General features: G+C 43.6%; 1 protein-coding gene across 2 annotated transcripts in view; it reads left to right on the top strand.

Annotated features, from left to right (window-relative positions):
- The window catches only part of st14b (ST14 transmembrane serine protease matriptase b), a 132701-nt gene that overhangs the window by 66730 nt on the left and 40715 nt on the right, over positions 1-25256 (top strand). Inside the window, exons 6-9 of one of the 2 annotated variants that reach the window (XM_069894360.1) lie at positions 889-924; positions 1143-1377; positions 1877-2016; positions 5239-5333. In XM_069894360.1, the coding sequence (XP_069750461.1) occupies positions 889-924; positions 1143-1377; positions 1877-2016; positions 5239-5333 (506 nt within the window). The remainder of the gene's footprint in view (positions 1-888; positions 925-1142; positions 1378-1876; positions 2017-5238; positions 5334-25256) is intronic. The other variant, XM_069894361.1, reaches the window with a different exon arrangement.

The raw sequence follows: 25256 nt of genomic DNA, 5'->3' as shown, positions 1-25256 counted from the left end.
CATCATCATCTAGATCACTGATACAGATGACAAGCAACAATGGTCCCAGCACCGATCCCTGAGGCAACACCAACTAGTCATCGGCCTCTAGTCTAAGAAGTAATTGTCTACTCCTCTTTGGCTCCTCCCATATGCCACTGTCAAATCCAGTTCACTACTTCACCATGAATACTGAGTGTCTGAATCTTCCTGACTAACCTCTCATTGTTTTGTACACCTCTGTAGTATTATCCCTCCTGTGCTCCAAGGAATAAAGCCCCAGCCTGCTTATCCTCTCCCTATAGCTCAGGCCTCTGAGTCCTGACAACATTCTTGTAAATATTCTCTGCATCCTCTCCATTTTGACAGCATCTTCCCTGCAGAACAATGACCAAAACTAAGCTCACTTCTCTGTACCCTTTCCCAAGCCTTTCTATAATGGGGTTGCACCCAATATTCCAAATGCATCAGGCCAAAGTTTTGTACAACTACCACATGACTTCCACACTCTTGTACTCATTGCCCTGCCCAAGCATACCATACACCTTCTTTACCACCCTATCAATGAGAAGCTATGGGCCTGGACCCCCCACATCCCTCTGCACATCAATGCTTTTCAGAGCCCTCCCATTAAATGTACATTTCTCTTGCATTAGACCTCCAGTTAATAATTTCTCTGCTGATATCTGTAGCTCATCCATACATGTTTTTTATTCTTCGGCAGCCCTCTTCTGTGTCAACAGCTCCAGCAATTTTGGTGTCACCTGAAAACCTATTCATCCATTCCCCCCCACCCTCCCTCTATGTTACGGTGGAGTGTACAGGGCAAGAGGGCAATGGGGAGCAATGATGACTCTTTCCCAAGTTGCAGGTCCCAGAACTGAGCTGAAATCTGTGTCATGTTTTTAGGTGCTGATCTAAGGAAGGTGAAACCACCGAAGAACAGTGAGTACTGAGGCTGTGAATTGATGGGGGTGCCTTGTCCTGGATCTGCCAGGGAATGCTGTTGGTAACCGCACGTTTGGCTGGTGATTGGGAAGAGTCTTTATCTTCATGGGCAGAAGGGCCTGTACTGTGCTGCTATGTTCTATGAATAAGGGAGGGGCAGTATGTCAAAAGGAAGACCTCGGGCATTTTATAATTGATGTTATTTTCCCGGACAGAAAATTGCATCTTTGATCTGCATGCAGAAGCCGGAGTGGTCAGCACATTCGCCTCTCCTGGATTCCCCGACTCCCCTTACCCTGCCAATTCCTGGTGTCAGTGGATTATTCGAGCAGACCCTCACCATATCCTTGAGCTCCAGTTTGTGACCTTTGATCTGGAAAATATTTGCCGCAATGACTTTGTCGCGGTCTATGACTCTTTGAGTCCAATTGAAAAGCGTGAAATAACAGAGTAAGTAAAGAACTCTGGGTGTGTGAGTGTTTTAGCTAATGTTTCCCTGCATGCTCCCTGGAATTCTGACCTTCAGGATAATTCTGAAACAAGCTAAAAAAAAAAAAGCCCAGTAGTTAAAATGTTGGAGAAAAACTATAAATCAAGTAATTTTGGGTTGACTGCCTTTTGCTTTCTACAGATGCTGGGTGACCTGATACTTTAACTATTCTGTTTTAAACTTTGAAACAAACATGCAATTAAAAATGTAGTAATAGCAACAGTGAATTGGGAATGATTCTCATGACTGGGGAGTTTTGAGGATTGGCATTGACTTCTGGGACACTCTCCAGAGCCCAAAGTTGGAATGCAGTTGAAGGACGTGGTTGGGCAGTAATCACCAATTTCAGGCTTTGTGTTCAAGCGTGAATGCACACAAACTCCCAAATTGAAGATGCGGCGTCACAAGATTGAGGTGTCTCTCTGATGTCCTGCTGGTTCCCATTACTCTCTCTGACAGGCGCTGTGGCATGTATCCTCCAACAAATGCATTCAAGCTAATATCCTCTCACAATGTGATGCTGGTGACTCTCATGACGGACGATGATGAAAATTACCCAGGATTTAAAGCAGAGTTCAGGCAACTTCCAAAGGAAAAAGGTAAAAATATCATGGGAACATGCGCAAGCTGTGATTTGAGTGTGGGCCGGAATACTCGTGTCACAACTGGCTCGTCTACAAACCTGCCATTGAAGGTTGATCAAGAGAGGATCCATTGAACATGGGAACAAGAGATGGAGTGGCCATTCAGCCCCTTGATGATGTTCCACCATTGCATGCGATCATGGCTGATCATCCACATTCACTACCCTATTCCTGGTTTTTCCCAAATGACCTTTGATTCCTTTAGCCATGAGAATTGTACCAAACTTTTTCTTGAGAAAGCATTTAGAGAAATTATTGAAGCTGCTTTCTGTGGTAGAGAATTTCACAGGTTTCCCAACTTCTGAGAGAAGACTTATCATCTTAGATCAAGGTCAGGCTGATGGTGGCATGACATTTTTATTTGGCGAAGATGTGATGTTTCATATCCATTATCAGTTCATTATGTTTCCTAAAGGAAGGTTCCCCCTGTCAAATTCAGCAAAACTTTGGAACACTAATGGACCAAGATGCATTCCTGTTCACTTTTGTAAGACAGGTGCACCTCTTTAAGTGTCCACCTGTCTTCTTGAATGCAAGTGATGTGTCGCTTTAGTGGGTTGAGTTGTAGGAAGGAATGTGATTCAGAATGCAGTCTTTGCAGGTGTCATGCTGATAAGAATCTCTGCCTTATGCACTAATGCACCCACTCCCACACTGAGTGCCAGCCACTCCACCTCTCAACAATCCCCTTTCTCTTACCTTTTATGAACATGAGGTACAATTTTCCCATCAGCCAGTACTTCAGGAGGAATGACTGATTATGGCTAAAATGTAATGGCAATAGCAATAACTGGAACTTTGGATTAGAATGGAATTCATAAGAATTTCACCCTTAAAACCATGATTTTCCTCCTTATGGATGGAAAATTGGCTTCGTGGAAGGAAGCAGAAGTTGATGGTGATTGTATTTTGGACCAGAGGCCTGTGACGAGTGGTGTGCCACAGGGTTGGGAGGTGGGCCTATTGCTATTTGTCATCGATGTCAATAATTCAGATGAAAATCTACATAGTATAATCACCAAGTTTGCAGATGTCACTAAAGTGTGTGGAATTGTAAATAGTGAAGACAGTTGGCAAAGATTGCAGCAGGATCTTGATCGGTTGGGCAGGTGGTCAGGCAGTTGTTGGAATTTAATGCAAAGAAATGTGAGGTGTTGCATTTTGAGATGTTAAATGTGGTAGGTCCTACACAGTAGTTGTTGTAGAGTGGAGGGATCCAGGAGTACAAGTGTATAGGATCTTGAAAGTGGTATCACAGGTAGGGTAGTGAAAAAGGCACATTGGGCCATGGGTCAGAGTATTGAATGTAAAAGTTGGGAGGTCACGTTGCAATTGTACAAGACATTGGCGAGGCCCTTTTTGGAATATTGTGTTCAGTTTTGGTCACCGTGCTACAGGAAAGATGTTGTCAAGCTGGAGACGGTGCAGAGAAGATTGACGAGAATGTTTCCAGGATTCGGGGACCTGAGCTACAGAGAGAGGTTGAGCAGATTGGGGCTTTATTCCTTGGACGGCAAAAGGATGAAGGTTGATCTCATGGAGATGTACAGAATCATGAGAGACATATAGAGTGCACAATCTTTTGGCCAAAGTTCCCAGCCACTGGCTTGCTGACCACCGTTAACTTTTGTGCCTTTCACCCTGCTAATTTGTTTCTACCCTTGTCTCTTGCTCTTGACCCTTTGCCTCCTCCGGAGTACCAGCAAGTGTCTCCTCAAGAGTGTTGGTCCCTGTCATATATAGGTGTGTCCTGCCCTGTTTGCCCGGCTCCTATCTTCTCCAGAACCAGCCTCCAGTGTTGCAGAAACCTGAATCCAGTGCCATCTCTTCAGCCCTGCATTCATCCGAACTCTTCATCCACCCAACGGTGTGTGAACAGGAAGTAAACCTGACATTACCACCTTTGAGGTCCTGCTTTTTTTATTTAGCTCAAGACTCCTTGCTGGACATCGTCCCCTTTTCCACCTCTGTGCTGATGTTCACCAGTGAGCAACCCTTCAGAATGCTCCTCAATCTGACATTTGGAGGCAGTCTGCCATTCTGGAGACTGGAAGTGAGTGAAACCTAATTTCCAGATTGGCGCAGGAGGAGCGTGCTGTGGACCTTGGGATTAAGCTCCATGGTTACTCCCCTTTAATTAGCGAATGAATTCCACTAAGGTCCTTATTCCACTCCATGCCACCTACTACGTTGCACAGCTCTCTTCCCATTTTTTTACTTCAGAGATTTAAAGTAGGTAAAGAAAGGTAGAAAATCCCATCTGTTTCTACTTGTCAATCAACTGTGTGTACTTGGAATGTGTTGTCAGCTGTGGATCCTCCCCAGTGTCCCTTTTACAATATTGTGAGGAAAAGGCCCTCCCAGCTCTTTCTACCTTTCCTGGCTGTTATCTGAACTTTGCGGGTCCACCACCATTCAATTTCTACTTCTGTAGTCCCAGAAGTGAATGAAGGTGCCACTGGGCGCAGGGTAAGCAATGTGCTGTATGAGAAGGATGAAACACCAAAGTCTGCAGATGCCATGATATTAGTAGAAACACAGAAATGCTAACGGAACTTAGTAGGTCACACAGCATCCATAGGAGGTCAAGATGTGTAACCGATATTTTGGGCCTGAGCTTTTCTTCAAGGTAAGGGCTCAGGCCCAAAATGTTAGTTATATATCTTGACCTCCTATGGATGCTGTGTGACCTACTGAGTTTCTCCACCATTTCTGTGCTTTTACTGATGCATGAGAAGGTTGTGTTTATCCATGAGCTTTCACATGCACCTGGGCTGATAATGCTGAGAGCTGGTGGAAGGCGCATTCAATCACATCAGCCACAGAAATGACAAAATTTCCTGTTCTTTCATCTTTGCAAGCTCGTGCCCATCAAAGCCATCCCTGTGGAATAGTGATTCACCCATCAAAGTCCTTCACTCTCCCTTCCCTTGGTCAAAATGTGGCATTAATTAGTTCAATCAGTTTTGACACTTCGCTGGGAGTTAACGTGGACGTGCTCAGTTGTGCCTCTTTGATCTGGATAGTGGGATCTCACCTGCTGGTTGGTTGAATTACTGAGAAACTGTTGGTGGAGCTGTTGCCCAGATCCAGTTTGTGTTGTAACCTATGTCGTTCAGTGCAGGTTTCCATTGTACTGCATTTTCACTAACCAAAAAGGTCATTTATTTCTGACAGAATGCAGTGAGGTTCTGGAAGAATCTGGGACGATTACTTCTCCATATTATCCAGCATATTATCCACCTCGAGCTGACTGTACTTGGACCTTGAGGGTAAGTTTGGATCATTAATTTATCTTGTTGCTCCAAATATCATCTTAATTGTCATCTGTTATGTGATGGTCTGGTTCAGCAGCCCTTGGATTCCATAGAACCATAGATTGATACAGCACAGGAAACAGGCCATTTTGGCCCTTCTAGTTTGTGCCAACCATTATTTCGCTAGTCCCACTGACCTGCTCCCATTCCATAACCCTCCAGACCTCCCATCTATGTATCTATCCAATCTATTTTTAAAACTCAAAATTGAGCCCGTATTTATCACACCAGATGGCAGCTCATTCCAAACTCCCACCACTTTCTGAGTGAAGAACTTTCCCCTAATGTTCCCCATAAACCTTTCCCTCTTCAGCTTAAAACTATGACCTCTAGTATTTACCTCCCCCAATCTAAGTGGAAAAAGCCTACCTGTATCCACTCTGTCTATGCCTCTTGTAAACCTCTATCAAATCTCCCCTCATTCTTCACTTTAAGGATAAAGTACTAACCTGTTTAATCTTTCCCTGTAACTCAAATCCTGAACACCCAGCAATATCCTAGTAAATCTTCTCTGCACTCTTTCAATCTTATTGATATCCTTCCTGTAGTCAGGTGACCAGAACTGCACACAATATTCCAAAGTTGACCTCCCACCAGTGTCTTAAACAATGTCAACATAACATCCCAACTCCTGTACTCAATACTTTGATTTATAAAGGCCAATATGCCAAAAGTTTTCTTTACAATCCTGTCCACCTGTGTCGCCACCTTCAGGGAATGATGTATCTGTATTTCCAGATCTCTCTGCTCCTCTGCACTCTTCAGTGCCTGACCATTTACTGGTTTATGTCCTTCCTTGGTTTGCCCTACAAAATGCATCACCTAACACTTGTCTACATTAAACTCCATCTGCCATTTTTTGGCCCATTCTCCCAGTTGGTTCAGATCCCTCTGCAAGCTTTGAAAATCTTCCTCACTGTCCACAACACCTCCTATCTTTGTGTCATCAGCAAACTTGCTGATCCAATTCTCCACATTATCATCCAGATCATTGATATAGACAACAAACAACAATGGTCCCAGCACCATTCGCTGAGGCACAGGCCTCCAGTCTGAGAAATAGCAATCCCCTACCACTCTCTGTTTTCTCCCACACAGCCAATTATGAATCCAATTTCCAACCTCTCCATAGATACCTAGTGTCATAACCTTCTGAACTAACCTTCTATGTGAGACTTTTTCAAAGGCTTTACTAAAATCCATGTAGACAACATCCACAGCCTTTCCTTCATCTACCTTCTTGGTATCCTCTCCAAAAGGCTTTACAACATTTGTTAATCATGACTTAACCATGCACAAAGCCATGCTGACTGTCCTTAATCAGCCCATGACTGTCCAAATACCTATATATCCTGGCTCTCAGAACTCCTTCCGATAATTTACCTATTACTGACATCAGGCTCACCAGCCCATAATGACCTGGTTTATTTTTGGTGCCTTTTTTAACTAATGGGAAAACATGAGCTACCTTCCAATCCTCTGGCACCTCACCAGCGGCTAAGGACATTTTGAATATATCTGGCAGGGCCCTTACAATTTCTACAATAAGACCCCCTCAACGTCGGAGGGAATATCATATTCGACCCGGGGGACTTATCTACCTTTGTTCGCTGAAAGGCAGCAAGCACCTCCTCCTTAATCTCCCTCTGTTCCATGACACTACTGTTTGTTTTCCTTCCTTCATGCACTCTGCCAGTTACCTGAGTAAATACTGATGGAAAATAAACTGTTTAAGATCTCCCCCGTTAAGTGAGGCTTCACACATAATAGACCACTTTGATCCTCTCGGGGACCAATTTTGTCCATTACTATCCTTTAACTGATAACATATTTGTAGAACCCCTTTAGGTTTACCTTCCCATTATCTGCCAAAGCAACCTCATGTCTCTTTTTGCCTTCCCGATTTCCTTCTTGAGTATTTTCTTGCATTTTATGGCCTCTTCAAGTACTTCATTAGCTCCTTGTTACCTATCTTGCTCTATACCTTCTTTATCAGATCGCCAATATCCCTTGAAAACCATGGTTCCCTATGCCTGGTAATTTTGCCTTTACAAGCAAACCCTGCACTCTCAAAGTTTCACTTTTGAAGGCCATCCACTTAATACACCCTTGCCAGAAAACAATTTACCCCAATTCACTCTTTCTAGATCTTTTCTTGTTTCCACATAATTGGCCTTTCTCCAATTTAGAATCCCAACATGAGGCCCAGACCAATCCTTCTCCATAGTTGACATGAAGCTCACTGGACCAAGAATGTTCGCCTAAACATACTTCTGTCACCTGACCTCTCTTGTTACCTCACGGAAGATCAAGTACTGCATCCTCTCTCATTGGTATCTCTATATATTGATTTAGAAAACTTCCTGAAAACATTTGACAAACTCCATCCCACCCAGCCCAATATATATTTGGAAAGTTAAAATTTCCTACTATCACAACGTTCTGCTTCTTATATTAGTCTACTGTCTCCGTGTTTTTAAAACTATTAATTTATGGGCTTTGAAGCTGGACCAGTATTTAATTGTCATTCCCTAGTGGCCCTCGAGAGATGGCGGAGGGCTCTGTCCTCTATAGAGTTCACTGTCTGTTGCCCTCCCCAATGCCCTTACTCTGGCATCAAGGCAGTAGAATTCTGCAGGACACACACTAGAGGTTCCTCCCATCGTAACAAACGATGGACCGAGAGGATATTCCATTTATCATATCTTCTGGAAAAACACTGTGATTAGGGCTGCTCCCAGTTCATAGGCTTTGAAATTGTGGGTAACAGTTATAATATTCTACAGGCACTGAATGAAATCCTTCACCCTAACATCCAGGATTAGATTGACCTGTGGGTCTGTTCCTCAACTGTACCTCTGTGACTGTGACCACCCCCATTTGTGGCTTCGGCCACCAAAGCACCTCCTTCTAGCCTAACCTTAAAACTGTGTTGGTGTGGTGACCACCACCCATTGCTCTGTGTTGTGGATGGGGTTCAAGTTCAGTTCCATTCTGATAGTGCTTTGCTGTGGTTCCTTTCGAACACCGTCCTCACATTAACTGCATTGCCAAGCTCCTAGAACATTTCCCGCACAGCCTCTGTCTCCAGTGTCAAACTCTGTGTTGTGATCACCCCCTTGGATGCAGGCATTTGAAGATTATCACCTTCGAACTTCTGCTACTCACTCCCAGACCCTGAACCCTGGAAGCACTTCTGTCAGAGACATGCAGACTTGGGCATTGGGCCTTGGTTGTTCCTGTGCTTTCAAGTCTATTAACGTCATGAGTATTTTTGTAGTTCACCATCCCCACTAATTTATCCATGCAAGCCCAATCTCTTTAATGTTGGTATCCTCTGCTTGGTGAGATTTAATTTGCTCCCCACCATGGCTCCCCACCATGACTACCAGCCCCCCCACATCTCCATCGGGCACACAAAACTCAAAATGGTCAACCAGTTTACCTATCTCGGCTGCACCATTTCATCAGATGAAAGGATCGACAATGAGATAGACAACAGACTCGCCAAGGCAAATAGCGCCTTTGGAAGACTACACAAAAGAGTCTGGAAAAACAACCAACTGAAAAACCTCACAAAGATAAGCGTATACAGAGCCGTTGTCATACCCACACTCCTGTTCGGCTCCGAATCATGGGTCATCTACCGGCACCACCTACGGCTCCTAGAACGCTTCCACCAGCGTTGTCTCCGCTCCATCCTCAACATCCATTGGAGCGCTTACACCCCTAACGTTGAAGTACTCGAGATGGCAGAGGTCGACAGCATCGAGTCCACGCTGCTGAAGATCCAGCTGCGCTGGATGGGTCACGTCTCCAGAATGGAGGACCATCGCCTTCCCAAGATCCTGTTATATGGCGAGCTCTCCACTGGCCACCGTGACAGAGGTGCACCAAAGAAAAGGTACAAGGACTGCCTAAAGAAATCTCTTGGTGCCTGCCACATTGACCACCGCCAGTGGGCTGATAACGCCTCAAACCGTGCATCTTGGCGCCTCACAGTTTGGCGGGCAGCAACCTCCTTTGAAGAAGACCGCAGAACCCACCTCACTGACAAAAGTCAAAGGAGGAAAAACCCAACACCCAACCCCAGCCAACCAATTTTCCCTTGCAACCGCTGCAATCGTGTCTGCCTGTCCCGCATCGGACTTGTCAGCCACAAACCAGCCTGCAGCTGACGTGGACTTTTTACCCCCTCCATAAATCTTCGTCCGCGAAGCCAAGCCAAAGAGAAGAATTACTGCATTTTTATTACTGCCTCTCAATTTAAAGCTCTTGGAATCTTCTTGCTCCAGGACACCACCACAGCAGGTTATTTTTGGAAATACGTTAGTTAGAAATCGCAGCCATATTAATAAAAGCACAAAAATGCTGGAGGAACTCAGATATAACCTATGGTTCAGGACTAGCCCTTCGTCAAGGTATGAGCCACAAGCAGGCGTGTAGCTGAATGAAATGGCCGGGGGAGGAAATAGCTGGAGAAGGAGCTTGGGCCAACAGGCAAGAGGTGATAATGGGACATGGGCAGAAGAGGAAAGGTGAGAATTGATCAAGGTGGAAGGGAGTGGTGGGGGGAGGCATGTTCAGGGATGTACTATTAATTACTAGCAACAGTGATTTAAATTTAAAAATAACTAGACAAGGTTAAATTTCTTCTCAGCAACAGCAAAGCATCCCTTCAATTTAGCAGTGAATTTGTCAATTAGCTTTAAAAAAAGGGAAAACTATAAATCCACCTTTTATGCCCCATTTGCAAAGGCTTCAGTCAAGGAAGTATTTTAAAGGTGTGGCCACTATAACAATGCAGGAGATGGGAAGTCAAATGGAGCACAGTGCGGTTGGAGAAGCAGGAATGAGGCAGTAGCTAGGCGATTCGATGTTTGAGGATGAGAGCTTCTCTCCACCTTTAAGAAATCATAACATGATCTTGACCCTGAATTTGCCACTGAGCTGTGTGGGGAACCTAATAACCTGAATACGCCTGAGATAGTCTGGCCTCGGAAGCTAAGCAGGTGCAGGCCTGATCAGTACTCGAAGGGTGCTGGAGAAAGTGGTGACTGTCTACAGTGAGCCAAAGTTAAAGAGTTTAATGTTTGTTACGTAACGATCCTTTATCAGAAAGGACATTGCAACTGTTTATGTTGCAAAATATGCAAAGGTTGTGGATAAAGTACAAGAGAAGGTTAAGAAGATGGAAGACAAGATGGAGGATTGTGTCTGTGATATTGATGTGTGTCAACAGAAGTTGAATACTTTTGATGATTCTTTTACTCAATGGAGGATAAAGAAAAATGGTTTATTGAAGAAAATTGACTAATTGGAGAATCAGAGCTGGAGGAATAATGTGGGTCTGCCAGAAGACTTTGAAGGCTCTAAACTTGATGTCTTAGGTTTAGATTTGTTTCTGAATGGATTGGAATTGGATAGAGCCCATGGAGCATTCAGAAGGAAACCACTGCCTGGTCAACCACCTCGATCTGTTTTGGTTAGGTGCTTACGATAATCAGGATAGAGAACTGATTTTTGCATCTCCTCCAATCGAACTTTCTGTATTTTCTTCTTTTTCTCCTTCTGAACACCATTACTGTTCTTCTTAACAACTCCATTCGGTTTTTGTATTTGATAGGATGAAGACTGACCTTTTTTCAGATCGGGCAAAGAATTATCAAATTTCAAAGCATCCCCATCATCTTCAAAAATCTGAGATTCATATTCCCCATAAAAAACTTTTAAAACAGCAGGGAATCTAAAAGCAAATTTGTAACCCTTCTGCCAGAAGACAAGTTGAGTTCTTTACGTCTTTTAAAAATATTTTGACTAAGATCCGCATAAAAAAAACTCTCCTGTCCGAACCTCTGCTATCAAGGTCCTGGGGAAATTCCCATCAGGACCTGGAGATTTATCCACCTTAATATACCTCAGAAGTTCCAACACCCCCTCTTTCCTAATCCCCACATTTTCCATAATTACCCCTTTTGCTTCTCTTATCCTACACAATTCCATATCCTTTTGCCAAGTGAATACCAAAGAGAAGAATTAATTCAATATCTCCCCCATCTCATTTGGCTCCTCACACATTCATTTGCTCCGATTCTCTAGTGCAGGGGTGTCAAACTCAAATTCACGGAGGGCCAAAATTAAAAACTTGGACTAAGTCAAGGGCCGAACTAAATATTTATTGAAAATTTTCAACAACATCTGCATGTTTTCTCTTCTTTCAACATATGTAATGTTAAACTTTTTCTTATTAAAATAAATGTTTAATAATAGTTTTGGATAAACTCTTTCCAGAAGCATTAACAAATGAGAAATAAAATATTCAATAAATAATATTTCTCTATAGAGGATTTGTCAAATGTTGCTAGTGTGCTGTTGAATAGTAAAATCTGAGGGCTATTGAGAATGTGGGAGAATAACATGATTCCTGAAACAATCAAATGGGTGACTGATTGTGGGCATGAACTCTAGCAGGGTTATCTGCCATGCCCTTTTTCCATTGGTACAGATATCCTTTGATTTACACACTTTTCAAATTTTATGCCTAATGAGCTGGTATCCAGGTGCAGGACCACTTTTAACCAGGAATATATTTATCACTGTGACATGAAACTATTGGAAGATCGTTTTATCCTGAGATTAAAGTTCATAATCCTTACTCAGGCCTGTGTGCGGGAGGGCGGGGTTTGCGGGTGATCGGGTTGGACAACGACAGTGCAGGGGCATCAGCTCTCGCTGCAGGACGGCATCTCGGCGGATCAGTGGCCCCGTCACTGTGAGTCGCGGATCGGCCTGCGGCAGGGAGGGGGAGTGGGCAACGGTCCTGGCGAGGTCAGGCCCGAGGCCTCCGGTTCCAGGCGCTGGGAAGCGGCCTTGGCTTCCCCTGACACCGGCCAGGCCCCAAAACCAGAGTCCACGGTGAGACCCTGCAACGTAAACAGAGGAGGTGGGGGCGATTAGCAGGCTGACGCCAATGCATTCTGGGATTTGTTGTATTACTGTGCATGCGCTATACTGGCGCGGCGGCCAGCGGGCCACCTCTAATACATTTTTGAAATGATCTTGCGGGCCAAATATAATTATATCGCGGGCCAAATTTGGCCCGCGGGCCAGAGTTTGACATGTGTGCTCTAGTGGACCAATTTTATCCTTCACTCTCCTTTTGCTATTCACATATTTGTAAAAACCCTTCGGATTTACTTTCACCCTGTTCGCTATAGCCACCTCGTACCTTCTTTTCGCTATCCTAATATCTTAAGCTTCTTTTACACAATCCATGTATTTTCCAAGTATCTTGTTTATACCCTGATTCTTATATTTAATGTAGGCCTCCTTTTTAATTCAAACCAACTTTCTAATCTCCCTTGAAAACCACGGCTCTCTTGAACTTTTGGCCTGCCTTTTATCCTAACAGGAACATAAAGATTCTGCACCCTCAAAATCTCACCTTTAAATGCCCTCTAATTCTCCTCTACCTCCTTCCCAAAAAACAAATCATCCCAAACCACTCCTTGAAAATCCCTTTTCATTTCATCAAATCTGGCTTTCCCACTCAAAAACCTTCATCTTCGGACCAGACCTATCTCTTTCCAAAATTATATTGAAACTAATGGTACCATGATCACTGGACCTGAAGTGCTACCCACAACACACCCCTGTCACCTGCCCTATTTCATTCTCCAACACTGCCCCTTCTCTCGTGGGTACCTCAACATCCTGCTGCAAAAAAAAATATCCTGCACACATTTTACAATTTCTATTCCATCTAGCCCCTTCACAGAATGTGTTTCCCAATCTATATTAGGAAAATTAAAAACCCTGTGCTTATTGCAAGTTTCTGCTATTTTCTTACACATTTGTTCGTCTATTTCTTGCTTCCCACTAGGTGGTCTATAATGCACCCCTATAATTGTAACCTCCTTTTCCATTTTTTAATTCAACCCATACAGCCTCCTTTGAAAAGCCCTCGAATCTATCTCGCATCACCACCACTGTAATATTTTCCCTGACATGCAATGTCACACCCCCCCCCCCCCCCACTTACCCCTCCAATTCTATCACACCTAAAGCAGTGAAATCCTGGAATATCATCCCTCTTGCAACCATGTCTCACTAATTGCCACCACATCATACTGCCAAGTGTCTATCCACACCTTCAGCTCATCCACTCCTAGCATTAAAGTAAATGCATTTCGGAGATTTCCCACATATTACCTTCTGTATGTTCCTATCTGTACAGACATTTATTTATTACCATCATCCCCCCCTTCATCACTGCACCAATCCTTTACCTTCTCGATCACCTGTCTTTCCATCCCCAAACTTTATAAACCTTCTCCTTTGCTGACAAACCTTCTCTTTGCTGTTCTCCTTCATATGGATCCCTTCCCCGCCCCCCAACCATACTAGTTTAAAGCCCCCTTAGTAGCCCTAGCTAAAGCCCCCTTAGTAGCCCTAGCAAATGCCCCCACCAGGATCCTGGTCCCTCTGGGATTCAGATGTAACCCATCCATTCAGTACAGGTACCACCTCCCCCAGAATGGGTCCCAGTGATCCAAGAACTCAAATCTCTGCTGCCTACTCCACCCCTTTAGCCATGCATTCATCCTCCACCTGATATTATTCTTGCCCTCACTTTCACAAGGCACAGGAAGTAATTCAGAGATTGTGCCCTTTGTGGTCCTTCTTTTTAGCTCCCAACCTAACTCCCTATATTATTTTTTAGGACCACTTCACCCTTCCTCCCTTTGTCATTGGTATCAATGTACCATGACCTTTGGCTCATTACCTTCCCCCCTTAGGATGTCATGGACACGAGAGGTTACATCCTGAACCCTGGCACCAGGGAGGCAAATTACCATCCAGTTTTCTTTATCGTATCCACAGAATCCCCAATCTGTCCTCCTGACCATCGAATCCCCTATAACTATTGCCCTCCTGTTCCTTTCCCTACCCTTTTGGGCAACAGAGGCTGACCTTGTGCCAGAGGTACAGCCACTGCTGCCTTCCCCATCCTGACTGTTCCTCCCCCCCCCCCCGCCCCCAGCAATACTCAAGGAGGAGTACCTATTGTTGAGAGCTTCAGTCACAGGGGCCCCCTCTTGTACCTGTGTCTTCCCTTTTCCCTCTCCTAACTGTAATCCATTGATCCTCCTCCTGAGGCCCTGGTGTGACCACCGGGCTATAATCCTATCTATGATGGCCTCACTCTCCCTGACCAGAGTGAGGTCATCAAGCTGCAGCTCCAGTTCCCTGACTCAGTCCCTGAGACACTGAAGCTCAGCACACCAAGTGCAGACGTGGATGTCTGGGAGGCTAGAAGATTCCAGGACCTCCAACATATGAGAATAGCCACCTGCTCTCACACACATCCCTTCTCTCTCCCCCTCACCTTACAAAGAGAAAAAAACCAAAAAGATATGTGACAAATATACCATCTTAATCCAGATACGCTCGATCTCAGCCTCTGCTCGCCAAAGCCTCGAAGCCCCACTCCTTCACCAGGCTGCTTCTTGCTACCCGCTCCTTTGCCTTACTCTCTTTTTATTGGCCCTTGACCAATTAAACCCGTCACTCTCAACTCGCTCCTCCTCAAAACACTGCCCAAGCTCCGGTCACCTCCTCCTCTGATTCGCTGCTTGAACCAACAAATACAATGGTTTTTAGATATAAGTAGAAATTCTGTGAACAGTAAATTTGTATTAAGAGGTCATATTAGTTTTACAGTCAAACTTAAAAGGTAATATTTAGCTGAGGTTGATATGTTAGAGAAAGATATAAATGTTTTGGAAAAAGAGTTACTGAGGAATCCATTTGATAAAGAGAAAAAAGTACAATTAGATTCTAAGAAATTGAAATATTATACATTACAAACTTGTAGAGTTGAACATTTATTGCAAAGATCTAAACAAAAATATTACGAATTTGTGGAAAAGACACAAGGTTTTGGCATGGCAATTGAAATCTGAGCAAGTATCTAGAACAATAAAGGCAGTTAGAAAAAAATTGAACATTTCTTATAAACCCCAGGATATTAATGAGCAGGTTAAGGAATTTTATAAAAAAATATATACTTCAGAAGTTCAGCAAGATCAAAGTAAAATAGATGGATTTTTAAATCATTTACCTAATTTTGAATGATTGGAGTAAGGAACAATTGGAGAAGCCAATAGATTTTAAAGAGATTATGTTAGTTCTAAATTCAATGCCAAATGGTAAATCTCCAGGAGAGGATGGTTTTACTGTGGAATTTTATAAGAAATTTCAAAAATTACTACTTCAGTTGTTTGTTGAAGTTTTACAGCAGGCTAGAGATGCACAATCTCTACCATAATATTTTTCACAAGCTATTATAACAGTTATTCTTAAAAAAAGAAAAGGACCCTTGGAATCCTGAGTCTTGTAGACCAATTTCATTATTAAATGTTGATTATAAGCTTTTGACTAAGATTTCAGCTCATAGATTCACACAGTTTTTACCTAGGTTGATTCCTATTGATCAAGCGGGTTTTATTAAGGGTAGATATTCTGCTGATAATGTAACTAAATTAATTAGATAAATTAATATTTCATGGGAGAAATCCAACTTACCAATGGTCCTATCATTAGATGCCAAAAAAGTATTTGATAGGGTCGAATGGTATTTTATATTTAAAGAGTCGGAAAAATTTTGGTTTGGACCAATTTTATAAGTTGGATTAGGGCAATATATAAATAACCGAAAGCTAGAGTTATAACAAATGGACTTTTAACTGAACCTTTTAATTTAAAGAGATCTACTAGACTGGGTTGCTCTCTGTCACCAGCATTATTTGCATTGGTGATTGAACCTTTAGCACAATTAATAAGGCAGGAAAGGGATATAAAAGGTATTAAAACAGGATTGGATGAATTTAAGATGAATTTATTTGCAGATGATGTGTTGATTTATTTAACGGAACCACAGAGTCATTGAAAGTTTTACAGTAAGAGTTAATACAATATGGAGAATTATCGGGGTATGAAGTGAATTGGAATAAAAGTGAACTTATGCCATTGTCTGAAGCCAATTATTCTGTTTGTAGAGGAGTAGCATGTTTTAAATGTACAAATTAAATATTTAGGTATTAAAATAGATAGACATATAAATCATTTATATGCTTAAAATTATTTGCCGTTATTTTCTGTAATTAAAGAGGATTTAATTAAATGGAAAGACTTGCCGATAACTTTAGTTGGTAGAGTGAATAGCATAAAAATGAATGTATTTCTTAGACTTCAGTATTTTTTTCAAACTGCTCCTTGTAATATTCCTAAATTTTTTTTAAAAGATTTGAATGCAGTAGTTAGGAAATTTTTATGGAAGGGTAAATTGCCAAGAGTTTCTACTCATAAGTTAACATGAAAATATGAATTTGGGGGATTACAACTTCCAAATTTTTAAAATTACTATAAGGCTGCTCAGTTAAAATTTATGAATCGAATGGTTGATCTCGATAGCCCTTTGACTTGAGTGGATATAGAATTAAATAAAATTTGTGAGAATAGAAGGGATCAATTTGTTTCTAAATGGAATATTAAATTGTTAGTTTCTTATAAGTTGCCAATTTTATCTTATTTGATAGATATTTGGGATGAGATAAATAAAAAAAAATGGTAATCAAGGTAAAATATCTTGATATACTCCTTTGTATCAGAATATTTTTTTTCTTTTATGGTTAATAATTATCTTAAGATTTGAGATCAGAAAGGGATTAAAATGGTAAATAATTGCTATGAATTAGGCTGATTTCTTTCATTTGAAAGAATTAAAGAAAGATATCAAATACCAATTTAGACTTTTTTTGTTATTATCAAATTAAATCGATGTTGGCTGATTCCTTTGGGAAAAATTTGTTTCTTCCAAAAGAGTTGAAATTTGAAATGTTTGTTCATGATGGAGGGAAGAAAGGATTTATTTCTGAAATGTATAAATTATTGTAATAGAAAATGTCTAAAATTGATTTGCATAAATCAAGACTCAAATGGGAGAATGATTTAGGAGTTGATTTAGATAGAGATCATTGGAAAACTATTTGTTATGATAGTATAACAAAAATTATAAATGTCAGGTATAGACTTGTAAATTATAATTTTATACATTAATTATATTTAACTCCAGAGCATTTAAAAAGATATAATTTGATTCTTTATGATTTGTGTTTTCGATGTAATGGTCAGAAAGGTACGTTTTTACATTCAGTGTGGTCTTGTGATAAGGTTAAACCTTTTTGGTCTCGTGTTAAAGATTATTTACAAAATATTTTGAAAACAAAATTTCTTTAGATTCAAAAAAATTTTAAATTGGTGATATGAGGAATTTGTTTGCTATATAAATTAGATAAATTTCAAATAGCTTTTCTGAGACTGGCATTAACAGTGGCGAGGAAATGTATAGCAAGTTCATGGAAAGATCAGATAGAACTTAGTTTGCAGAGATGGCATTCAGAATTAAGGTCCTGTATTCCGTTGGAGAAGATAACGTATAATTTGAGAGATAAATATTATATTTTTAGGAAGATTTGGAGCCCATATCTGGATTATTTTAATTGGAAAATTTGAAGATTTGGATCTGGATATGGTGGGGTTCCCTCATTCCATCATGTATTCTTGTTTTGGTTTTCTCCTCTTTTATTTCTTGTTCTTTTCTTCTATCTTAGGAGTATGTGGGGTAAGAGATGGGAGGAGGGGGGTTTATTATTGTAGGGATAATATATATATTTATCAATAAAAAATGTATACATATAAAATTAAAATATGTATACATATATGATTGTGTGTATATATAATATATATATAAACCATGTTAAATTTAAGGATACATTTGTATTGTGTTAGTGTAATCATGGTTTATATATTATATAAAATATTAAAAAGAAAAGGATATGTTGCCGACATTTCAGGCCTGAGCCCCTCTTCAAGGAAAAATCAGAAAGGGCAGATACAAGATATATCAGAGAGTCTCAGAATTCAAACAATGGAAGAGGAACCCAGACCAACAAAAGTGTTAATTGGATGTGATAAGGGACGAGGTGAAAGGAGACAGGGAATGGAGAGACAATGGTGGGGGTGGGGGGGGGAGGGGGAGTTTTAACGAAAGCCAGAGAAGTTGATATGGATGCCATCCGATTGGAGAGTGCCCACTCAGAAGTTGAGATGTGTTCCTCAAATTTGCGAGTGATCTCAGTCTGGCAGTGCATGTGACCATGGTCCGACATGTCAGCAAGGGAATGGGATGGGGAATTGAAATGGGTGGCCACTGGGACAGAGCTGAATTGCTCAACAAAGTGATCTCCCAGTTTGCAACCAGTCTCTCCGATGTAGAGGAGACCACAGCGGCAGCACCGGATAGATGACCCTTGCAGATTCACAAGTGAATTGTTGCTTCACTTTGGGGCCCTGAATGATGGTGTGGGCACAAGTGGAGCATCTCCTGCGGTCACAGCCCAGTAATAAAATTTAAAATTAGGTAGGGCCATACCTCCATCTTTTTTCAATTTTTGTAAATGAAGTTTATTAATTCTGGGGTTTTTGTTCTTCCAAATTACGAATAAACTTCGAAGTGAATATTATCAAAAAAAAAATTCAGGACGAAAACTGGAATCAATATAAAAATGTGGGTAATATTATCATTTTAACTGCATTAATATGATCATGATAAAGGAGACCATCTAGAAAAACACAATCTCACATACACAAATAGAGGAGAAAACTTGAATTTATATAAATCTATAAATTGTTTAGTAATTTTAACCCCAAATATGTGAAACTATCTCTTACAATATTTAATGGAACTTGAGTGTAGATAGGGTCATGCATATTAATCAGAAAAAGTTCACTTTTATGAAGGTTTAATTTATATCCAGAGAAAGAGCTGAATTGAGAAAATGCAGATAAGATTAGCTGGGCTAGATCTTTCAGGATCTGAAGTATAAACTCATAGATCATCTGCATACAAAGAAATCTTATGAGTTATTCTGTTTCTGACAATCCCTTGATCCTCATGAGTGTTTCTAAGAGCTGTTGCCAGAGGTTCTAAAGCTAGATCAAATAGCAAGGACATCCCTGCCTAGTTCCCCTAAATGGCCTAAATAAAGAGGACTTATTATCATTAGTAACCACCATAGCCGAGGGGGTACTGTAAATCAATTTAATTCATGATATGAACCCCATACCAAAATTAAATCTCCTTAACATTTCAAATAAATAGTTCCACTCCTATCTGTCAAAAGCCTTTTCAGCATCTAGAGATGCTGAATAAGATGGCTCCTTACAGCGGCAACTCTTTGCAGGCAACTCTGAATGGAATAATCAAATATTCCTGCTCAGAACTCACAAAAGTAAACCTACCTGACAGCGTGTATTCCCTAAGATCACTACAAGACCTGGGAATCTGCCACTGCAGCAAAGGCATTGCTCACCCAGGCACTGCAGAAGCAAAATGCGAGCTTTAAACTACCCAATTAAATACAACTGCAACATCACAGGAGCTTTAAACTCACACAGTCAATGTTACATTGTGGAAGCTCTAAACTGCTCACATAGTTACCATCGGAGTTTTAAAACACCAGCAATCAGGCCAGCCAAACCTCAAGAAGCATCTAAAGGGTCAGGGCTCAAACAATACAACTACCAGCAGTGGACCCACAGGCCAGGTAAAAAAGACCTGACCACGTGGTCAGGAGGGGGACTACAGATCAGATTGTGATGCTAGGATCTGAGGCTTCCACTCCCTACTGGCCAACGTACAGTAGTTGGAGAACAAATGATGAACTCCAAGCCAGACTTAAACATCAGAGAGACATCAGGGAGAGCTGCATGATGTACTTTACAGAAACATGGCTAAGCACGGTCATTGCGGATGTGGTGCTGCAGCCATGGGCTACATCCTCCACCGCGCTGACTGAATACCAGCGTCTGGAAAAACCAGTGGAGGCAGCATTTGCGTCATCTTCAATTCATCGTGGTGCACGGATGTGACAGTCTCCTCCCAGTCCTGTTCCCCCGACCTGGAACATCTGGCGATCAAGTGCCACCCATTCTACCTGCCGAGGGAGTTCACCACCATCTCCTGGTCGCAGTGGACATTGCGCCCCAGGCTAACGTCAGGCTGACACTGGAGGGGCTGAACACGGTGATAAAAAGCCATGAGACAGCACATCCTGATACCTTTCCGATCATTGTAGGGGACTTCAATCAGGCCAACCTGAAGAAGGCTGACAAACTACCACCAACACGTCACATGCGAGACCAGGGGAACCAACACACTCGATCACTGCTCCACCAAAATGAAGAATGTATCGCGTCCACACTTCGGCAACCTTGATCACAGGACTCTACTTCTACTCCCAGCGTACAAGCAGAGACTGAGGATGACAGCACCAGTGGTGAAGACAGCGAAAGTCTGGTCGAGAGAGGTGGAGGAGTGTCTGCAGGACTGCTTTGAATCATTGGACTGGAACAAATTCAAGAACTCATCCATAGACCCGAGTGAATATGCATCAGGTGTCACTGACTTCATCAAGACCTGCGTAGATGGGTGTGAGTCCGTGTTCCTCAACCAGAATCCCTGGATGAATCTGAGATCCACAACCTGCTGAGGGTAAGAACAAGGGGATTCAAGGCTCGGGATCTTTACAAGAAGTCCAGGTACAACCTACAGAAGGCCATCTCTGAAGCAAAGTGGCAATTCCAGAAGAAGTTAGAGACAGAGACAGGTACACGCCAGCTATGGCAGGGAGTGCAGGCCATTGAAGCCTATAAGTGAAGGGAAACACTGTAGATAGCTGTGACGCTTCACTACCTGATGAGTTGAACACCTTCTATGCCCGCTTTAAGAAGAAAAACCAAACAGTGCCTACCGGAATCCCTGCTACCACAGTCGCTCCACAGCAGATGCAATATCGCTGGCTGAGGACCCTGTGTTATCTATCTCGGAGGGTGACGTCAGAACATCATTCAAGAGAGTGAACCCTCGCGAGGTGTCAGGCCCTGAAGGTGTACCTGGCATGGTACTGAAAATCTGCTCAAACTAACTAGCTGGAATGTTCACGAACATTTTCAACCTCTCTTTGCTGCGCTCAGATGTTCCCACCTGCTTCAAAAGGGTATCAATCATCCTGGTACCCAAGAAGGGTAGTGTGAGCTACCTCAACGACTACTGCCCAGTAGCACTAACTTCTTGAAGTGCCAGTTGATGAAGTAGACGAAGACGTTATGGTCAAACAATAATCATGGCTTTTATTAGCAGAAACTCATGGTACAATAATGAAAGACAATAGGTGCATATACAGTTATACCCAAGGGGAGTGTCCTTAACAGTAGAGATAATGTACAGCCAAAGTTAGTACAGCAAGGCTCGCCAGAGGGGAGACAGGCAGCTTGGCAGACATTCACCACAGTCTCCCTCTGGCAGAAAAGACTGAAGCAAGCGATACATGGATACCATATTTGGCATCGAGAATACTCTTAACAGCTAAAATATGCAGTATCTAGCAAGCAATCGAAATATAATGAGATGTTTTATGAATATGTCAGCCTATCAGGTTGTTTACGAATTCTGGTACTTCTTCTCAAAACAGGTGGCTCCTTTGCAACCTTGAGAACTGGTACAGTTCCTGGGTCTGTAGTGTGCGAAGAACTGACTTCTGGACCCGCTCCAGAATCGCCAGCGTGAGGCAGTGGAGCCTCAGCTTGGCCATCTGAAAGCTTACTAGGGGTCACAGGCTGGGGGGGTGAGCCCAGTCTCTCAGGCTCACTCTGACTAGGGGTATGAGAGAGGGGCAAACCAGGCGAGGCCAGATCTCTTAGAGGTACAGTGTCAGTACTTCTACTGTGATGAAATGCTTTGAGAGGCTGGTGATGGCCAGAATTAACACGTACCTAAGCAAAGATCTGGACCCACTGCAATTCACTTATCGTCAGTCACTCCACACCAGATGCAATATCGCTGGCTCTCCACTCAGCTCTGGATCACCTCAAAAACAGCAACTCATACATACAGCTGTTCTTCATAGACTACAGCTCAGCCTTTAACACCATTGTCTCTTTTCCCCCCCTCCCTGCAACTGGATGACTTTCTCATCGGAAGACTGCAGTCAGTATGAATTGTAAACAACATTTCCTCCTCACTGATATTCAACACAGGTGCACCCCAAGGATACGTGCTTAGCCCACACCCCCTCAGAATCGCTGCCACTCTCTGAGTGGTCTGACTTACAGTCTCTGGGTGATCTACCTCTGTGTCTGACCTGGGGGTCGGAGTCCAGGCGCACGACTTTGAGGCAGTCAACTTTGAATCTGTCCTGTCGGCCTCCAATTTCCAAGGTGAAAACTACGCCGTCTCTCCACGGTACCTTGAAGGGGCCTTCGTACAGGCACTGTAGGGGATCCCTTGCTCTCTTCTGTGTTTGAAAATGTAGTGTGTGGACTGCAAATATGCTGGATCGTGGCTGGGCCAGGAGCTGCGTCTGGTTGGTGGTGGTGGGGGGGAGGTTGTCTGCCCACTTGCTCTCTCAGCCCATGCAGGATGTCTAACACGTTGGTCTGTGGGCCGGGGGGGTTGAGATATAGGTTTCCTGGGATGGAGAGCGGTGCGCCATACACCCTCTCTGCAGAGGATGCTGGCAGGTCCTTCTTCGGTGCTGTGTGGATCCTGAGCAGAACCCATGGGAGCTCGTCCATCCAGTTTAGCCCGGTCAGTCAGGCTTTCAACGCGGCCTTCAAGTGACAGTGGAACCGTTTGACCAGTCCGTTTGCTTGGGCACGGTAGGCCATTGTATGGTGGACCAAGCTGCCTCAGAATTTTGCCAGGTTGGACCAGAGGGAGGAGGTGAACTGTGCTCGGTTCGATGTGATGTGGGTTGGGACTCCAGAATGCGCAACCCAGGTGGTGAGGGAAGCCCAGGCGCACGTCTCTGTGTCGCACGCAGCCATTGGTATTGCCTCTGGCCAGCAGGTGAACATGTCAATGGTCGTGAACAGATACCTCATACCCTGGCTCATTGGGAGGGGCTGATGATGTCAATGTTGACAGGGAAGTGTTCGAACCTGTGTTGTGCCGGCTCGAAAGTCTGTAGGAATGCTTTGGGGTGCTGGTGCACTGTAAGCAGATTTGAGCCCAGAGGGTAATGTCTCAGTGGACCCCATGTCACACGAACTTGTCCGAGAGCAGGAGGACCATAGACCTCATGGAGAGGTACGATAAACCATGGATCTGGTCGAAAATTCACCATCGCCAAGTCATGGGTAGGATCAGCCTTGGGTACCTGGTGGAGCTGTCGCACAGCAGGGTCAGTTCTCTTGGGGCAGGGCAGAAATGGCCGTCTGGTACGCCTGGACATCTGTGTCCTTTGGTCCTTGGCGAGCTGGGCAACGTTGAGTCCTCCGCAGGTTGCGGCGATAGTGGGCCTGGTCAGTGCATCGGCTACTACGTTGGCCTTTCTGGCGAAATGGCAGATATCCGTGGTAATTCTGATACATGGGAGAGGTGCCGTTGTTGTCTTGCTGGTCACAGGTCCAAGACCGTCCTCAGTGCGTAGGACAATGGTTTGTGGTCCATGTAGGTGGTGAACACTCTCCCCTTTAGCATGTAGTGGAAGTGCTGAATCGCCAGGTACAAGCCAGCAGTTCATGTCAAGCATCTGTATTTGAGCTCTGGTGTTCAGAGGTGATTACTGAAGCAGGTGAGGGGTTGCCAGTGCTTGTCGATCCATTGCTCTAGCACCATGCCCACCGCTCTGTCTGAAGCATCCACTGTGAGGGGGAGGTGGGATCTGGGTGTGCCAGTTCTGTGGCCTTCGCCAGTGCTGACTTGGTGGTGTGGAAAGCCTCTGTCACCTCTGGTATCCATTGCGGCATCTTGTTGCTGAATTTGACATGGCCAAGCAGGGGCTGCAAGAGGGTGGCCACTCCCGGGAGGAAGTGATGGTAGAAGTTGACCATCCCCAGGAACTCCTGTAGTTCTTTAGTTGTGCTCGGCCTGGGGGAGCTCTGAACGGCCTCCACCTTGTCAGGTAGCAGTGTGATGCCCTCTGGGGTGATGCGGTGCCCAAGGAAGACTATTGTTTGCAGGCCATACTGACTCTTGGCCGGCATCACAGTGAGCCTGAACTGCTGCAGTCTGTTGAGCAGGCTGGTGAAGAACATCCTGTGGGTGCTGGTATCGGGGCTGGCGGTGAGGATGTTGTCTAGGTAAATGAAGATGAAGTCGAGGTCCCTGCTGACCACGTCCATTAGCTGCTGGGTGGTGTGGGCTGCGCTTTTTAGTCCAAAGGCATTCTTAGGAATTGGAAGAGGCCGAAGGGTGTGATGATGGCCATCTTCTGGACGTTGCTGGGGTGTACCAGGATTTGGAGGTACACCTTCATGAGGTCCACCCTGGAGAATACCCCACAGCCTTGTGGTGAAATCCTGGATGTGTGGGATGACGTACCTGTCCGAGACCATCACCTCGTTTAGACATCGGTAGTCACCACAAGGATGCCACTTGCCAGAGCTCTTCTGCACCATGTGGAGCGGGGAGACCCCTGGCTGTTGGAACGGCGGACAATCCCCAACTGCTCCATGATGGTGAACTCAGCCTTGGCTTGTTGGAGTTTGTCTGTCGGGAGACGCCAGACACATAGTGCACTATGTGGCCAGCAGTTTCTATGTGGTGCTCCTTGCCATGTGGCGGTGCCAATAGAGCCGGGTTCTTGGCCAATATGGAGGTTACTTGTCTTGGTCCAGGGCGTGGATTTCCAGTAGTAGGAAAGAATGTCTCTAGGGTGAGGGGGAAAGACTGGAAAGTTGTGGCGATAACTAACCGGCATCATTCTACCAGCAGTTCGTGAGCCCGAAGGAAATCCACTCTGAGTAGCACCT

The sequence above is a fragment of the Narcine bancroftii genome, chromosome 8 (assembly GCF_036971445.1).
Source record: "Narcine bancroftii isolate sNarBan1 chromosome 8, sNarBan1.hap1, whole genome shotgun sequence".
In the NCBI taxonomy this organism is placed as follows: domain Eukaryota; kingdom Metazoa; phylum Chordata; class Chondrichthyes; order Torpediniformes; family Narcinidae; genus Narcine; species Narcine bancroftii.
Note: the sequence above shows the minus strand (reverse complement) of the source record. Positions and strands in the feature narration are given on the sequence as shown.